The 5,537-nt window shown below is 33.5% G+C and overlaps 1 protein-coding gene across 1 annotated transcript in view; it reads right to left on the reverse strand.

The window, feature by feature from the left end:
• Positions 1–2,336: 2,336 nt before the first annotated feature.
• TCEA1 (transcription elongation factor A (SII), 1) overlaps positions 2,337–5,537 on the reverse strand; it is a 29,730-nt gene continuing 26,529 nt past the window's right edge. The window contains exons 8-9 of the mRNA XM_008572056.1: positions 4,854–4,925; positions 2,337–3,329 (exon numbers count right to left, since the gene is read on the reverse strand). Of these exons, the coding sequence (XP_008570278.1) occupies positions 3,321–3,329; positions 4,854–4,925 (81 nt within the window). The 3' untranslated portion in view covers positions 2,337–3,320. The remainder of the gene's footprint in view (positions 3,330–4,853; positions 4,926–5,537) is intronic.

The raw sequence follows: 5,537 nt of genomic DNA on the forward strand, positions 1-5,537 counted from the left end.
GAGTTCATTCATCCAATTATGAAAACACTTGGGCTAACTTAACCAGACTGTATGGCATATCACATATGAAATGTGTTCTTATCTTTGCAGTCATGGACATTAGGCAAAAAAAAAAAAAGTAGTCTTTATATAGCATCCAGGGAGAGGAACCAGAACACAGTAAATCATTTGAGGTAGTTATCTGTGCTTTTATTTTCCATCCTCCAGTTGGACAAGCACAAGAGTATACAGGTTGACTTAAGGGAAAAAAAATCTCAATTAATAATAAAACAGTTGCATCACTTTGCAGAATTAAAACACCAAAAGGGATCTCCCAAGACTCTGGTGCATTACATTTCTTACCATAAAATTGAAGTCTAAAACATTACTAACCAGTAGTTATCCATCCTACCTCCACAGGTCCTCAACCCGTGGAACATTCTTTACATCCTAGCTCCTGGACAGCCAAGAAAGGTAAAGCACTGACACAAATATAACCAAGAAAAACTACTCATATTTCATGAGCATTTTTCAAGGTGCAGTAAGATACAGCAGTGAACAAATTTCGCACAAGAACTTAGACTCCACCTTCACTGAAGTATAGCTATTGCTTATCTAACATAGCCATGGTCATGAGATTTTTTTCCAAATACTTCTCTTACTACTTTTGACTGACTTTAATTTACTTAAACATTCTTCAACATAACTCTTCCATTACTACCTAGGAATTTGTCAGTAACTCTGTTCTATTCCTTCTGAATTAGTATCTTTAAGGTTGGTACTTGGCTTATTTTTTGACATGCGGCTTTCACTAGTAATTCCTTGTAAGTGATTATTCACATCCACTTTTACCAAAGGGATATTCAATTCCTCTTGAATGGCTAATTTCCTACAGCTAAATGGGGGGAGAGGGTTAGGAATAATTGTTAAATTAAAATTTTTTAAATCACACTCTAACTGTAGTTTTTGAGAAGTCAGTTCAAATCTCCAAATTACTCTTTGATTTTTAAGGACAATCATTTTGTAGATATAAAATTTCTAAGCATAGACTGTTATTTCTTTTGCTGTCTTGTTAATACTTTAAACATGTTCATTTGTGAAGTATATATAGATTTAGATGTTTCGGTGTATATAAATTTTGCCTATGGCTTAGCAAGATTTATAAACTAACACTCTTCGCCACTCAGGTAAGCAAGAAAACCAAGGTTGTTATTTTGTGCTTTTCCAGGATGGTTCTTCACTATTTGCCACTTCGTTTTTCTAATTTAATTCCTCTGTATGTTCATTTAACAGTTACTTTACCCTGGAAGTAAATATTACAATAAAATATTACCCTTGATAATATCTCTTTCCAGTTACTGTATTACTAGCTAGCATGTTTCAATAGAAAAACCCACTGTTTAGTCTCTCACATTATGTTAGGTGCATATATGGGATGCATTCACATGTCTACTCAGAACCACTGCTCCATCCATCACCAGAGATCCAGGAAAAGAAAAAAAAAAAAAAACAACCAAAAAAATGTGCTCTGTACTGCTGCTCAATACTAGTTTTTACTTAAAATCAGGCTCCACTTAATTAAAACTGTACCAAAAAACCTTAGTAGTTGGAGGGGGAGAAGGGAGACTTTTTAAACAAAAGGTAAAGCAAGCTTCAATGTCCTAATAAAATGACAAAATGTGATACATATTTAACAACAACAAAAAACTTTATTGAATTACAAATTTTAAAATGGATCACTTAATTTAAAAGTGAGACTATTTACTTATTGAATTACAAATTTTAAAACGGATCACTTAATTTAAAAGTGACATTATTTTAATTTTGTTATGCTTAAACTCATTCTTTCAAAAATGTACTTCATTTTTGAAATGATAAAACAAAAATTTCAACTGCGAACTGACAAAGTAGAGATGGGTTGGGACCGGTGGGCCAGTTCTCAACATGAACATTTAAATGTTGTTTTCTGTATCACATCAAAATGATGTGCAATAAGAAATAGGAAAAGGGGGAGCAAAGGTGAATGCAAAACATATACTGAGGTCTTTCTACAGTTGTCTGACAGAATGCAGAGCAGCACAATAAAATCTAGACTTTGCACTAGCAGCCTTTAAGATGTGCTAGAGCAAGTTGTACCCTATGTGAAAACCATTTTTTAAATTCCTAACAGAACAAATTGTACACACTTAAACAAAAAATGAAAGTTAATTGTAAGACCTATAATTTGATAACATTTCCTTCCAGTTACTGTATAACTGGCTAGCATGTTTCAATAGTAAGACCCACTTGCTATACCTCATATATTCAGTTTGTTCAACAACTTCATTCAACAGCAAATAAGACTCAAGACAAAAATATTTTCTATCAATCTCCATATGGAAAGACCACAGCTTTAATGATTTATACAATCCTTAAGCTTAATCCTTGGTCAGTACAGATTTCCAAATCAAAATCAAGTCATGAATTGTTTACAATACTCTATCTAAGACACTAGCATTTTCTTCCCAGTATTTCTTTCTATGAGGGAAAAAATCCATCAGAAGCTTTCATTCTTTGCCTGTGCGGGGATTTATGAAAAGCCTACTAAAACTACAACAGTCTTCTGCAAGACTAAAATACACTACAAAGTCAAATGGGTAAATAAACAACAAAACCAAACGGATTTCAACAAAGTCATGTTTCCAAAAGTAAAATCTATTAAGAACAAGTAAAACACACATATAAGAAATTACAAAAGATAATGATTACGGTTAGTTACAGATGTAAAATGATATCTAATTATCTCAGGCTTCTGAACGTAAAATCAAATTCATATACTAGTTCAAATATTATGTACAATTTAGACAAGCTGGTCAAGTATTTTTTGAATACACACCATATTTGGTAAACCTAAAATTAAATTACCTTTTCTCCTCCTTTAATATCTGTAGGTACATGCCAATATGGAAAAAGATGTAATTTCCATTTATGTATTAACAGAAATAACAGAATTTCTACTGTGTATGTTTCAGACTATAAAAAGTTAAGGAACATTTTCCTTAAAGAAGAAAAAAAAATTGCCCAAAGTTTAATAGATAAAAATTTAATACCAACTTACTTATAAAAATGAAAAAAAAAGTCCTGAAACATATTATACAATTATTATATGTTCTCCCTATTGATCTGAAACTGTAGAAGGCGTTTAAGGGAAGAATTGAAGGTCAAAAACAAAGACTAATCCAAGGGATGTTTTTTGCTTTAAAAATCTGATTTGCAGGAAAACTAGTTGCTTGGCCTAGTTATAAAGCTAATTACAAAATCCATTTTGTTAATGGTCCAGACATTTTGCCAATTCTTCCAACTCAACAGAACTGTCAAAAAAAGAAGAAATATTTTATGAGACCTTTATATAAGAACAATGAGGTATACACAGCATACACTTTATATTGCTTAAAAAGAAAAAAGGGCAGTTTTCAAAAACATGCTACCCTTTGCACACATAATAGTCATCTATCCTAAGTGTTCTGACTTTCCCAACTTAGAATTAGTAGGAATATATAAGAAACAAGTATAAAACATTTTTAGCATTTTAAAAATTATTTCTCTTCTTAACCCTTTTAGGTTAAAAATATTAACAATTCTAAATTTCACCTTCTAGAATATGCTACCTCAGGCAACAGCTTTCTACATTAAATTGAACTTTCTTAAATCCAATAGGGAGTTTGTCAGAACTTGTGCTGTAAACTGTCTGCATTCAAAACAAACTACACTATACACGCTCATAATAATAAAAATAATCCATCATGCAAAACAAATCTAAGAAAGCCACCTGGAAAAGCCAAATTTGCTCAACAGGATTGGGGGGGAGGGGGTGAATGTCCCACTCTTAGACCAATGTAAAAAACTTCAGCCAACTCAGAAGGGTAGGAGACACTGTTTCAAACCATGAAGACTCTCTTCTCAATTACCAGTAACCTTCCCAGCTCAGAACTAAATCTTTGCATGTAATGAAACAGATACTGGCCCCAGCCCCATAAATAGTGTCTAGGGCCAAAGTCCCAAACCATATTTGTGGAAGACATTCATCTGGATTCCAATTCACTTCTGATTTTCAGAAAATGCTTTAAACTACGTGAATAATTCAAAATAAACACTAAAGTGGAAAACCTATGTAAGTAAAACTGGAAGAAAAAAAAGAATCTTGAAAAAACTTCACAAAAACTAATAAAAAGAGCCAGCATTTCTGCAACACCAACAATTATCAGGCACTTTAAGTATATTATCTCTACTCATCACAACTTGCAATGTAGTTATTTACATTAATACACGAGAAAATTACAGTTCAGTAACATAAGTCACCTAAGAATGAGTCATTTAAATAACATAAGCTTGTCTGTGTGAGGCTAATTCAAGAGCACACAGGCAATATGAAGGCTTAGTAAAAGCCTACCAAACCATGACAGTGCTCATCTGTAATTCCTAAATTAAACACTAAAATCATCAGGCTTGTTTTCAAAAAGGTAAAGAAATTTTTCCAGAATCAAAATCTATTAAGTAAAAAACATGTTCAGATGTTCTGAAAGTACAAGAGTCAAAACAATTCAATGAATGTAGTATATACAGGATTGTGACACAGTAACTAAACGCTTAAGATTCACTCCTGCTATTCCTGCACCAAAAACACATGAAGGTGGTGAAATCAAATTAACACTCTTCATCTCTAGCAGGGTACAAAATAGTACATTCCATTACAAGTAGTTAGTCAGGGACTTCCAGAGTACTGGATAGTGTGAGCACATGTAGATATATTTACATATCTAGACAGACTTATGAAAAGACCGGAAGAAATTATTCTATTATAAATGAGTATATATGAATCCAAGAGGGTGTCATACCTTCCATCGATTTCCACATTCATTACAGACAACAAATGTTGTCATTGGTTCATCAGCACTACGGGTTTGTACCTGCAGCAAAATCAAGTGAAAATTTTTAGATTACTTTTTGCTGTACTATAAAAAAAATCCAACCTAAATAAGAACGTTCTACATAAAGATAAATCATGACCACAACAGTACAATAATAAAATGTATAAGAGCCTGAAACACATTTAAATAAGCTAAACAATGTCAAAAGAGCACACATTTCTGGGCCGGCCCGGTGGCGCACTGGATAAGTGCGCCGCTTGGGAAGCGCGGCGGCGCTCCCGCCCGAGGGTTTGGATCCTGCATACAGACCGGTTCCAGCTCACTGGCTGAGCGAGGCACGGGAGCAACGCCGAGGGTTGCAGTCACGTTGCCGGTCCCCGGTCCGGTACGGGGGCAACACTGAGGGTTGCGATCCGTTGCCGGACACGGAAAAAGACAAAAGACAAAAAAAAAAAAAAGAGCACACATTTCCAAACTTCATTTTTCTAAATCCTTCTGTTTGTCTTTCATGTTTAATTTGTCTCAAAAAGTAGAAAAATCCTCTAAAGTGACATGTTAAATTATACTTTTTATAAATAGCTAACAAATATGAAAAAACATTCATCCATAAGAAACAGAAATACATGTAAAAGTTTAAATATATGTCAATAT

Source organism: Galeopterus variegatus, unplaced genomic scaffold (genome assembly GCF_000696425.1).
Source record: "Galeopterus variegatus unplaced genomic scaffold, G_variegatus-3.0.2 Scaffold750, whole genome shotgun sequence".
Taxonomy (NCBI): Eukaryota; Metazoa; Chordata; class Mammalia; order Dermoptera; family Cynocephalidae; genus Galeopterus; species Galeopterus variegatus.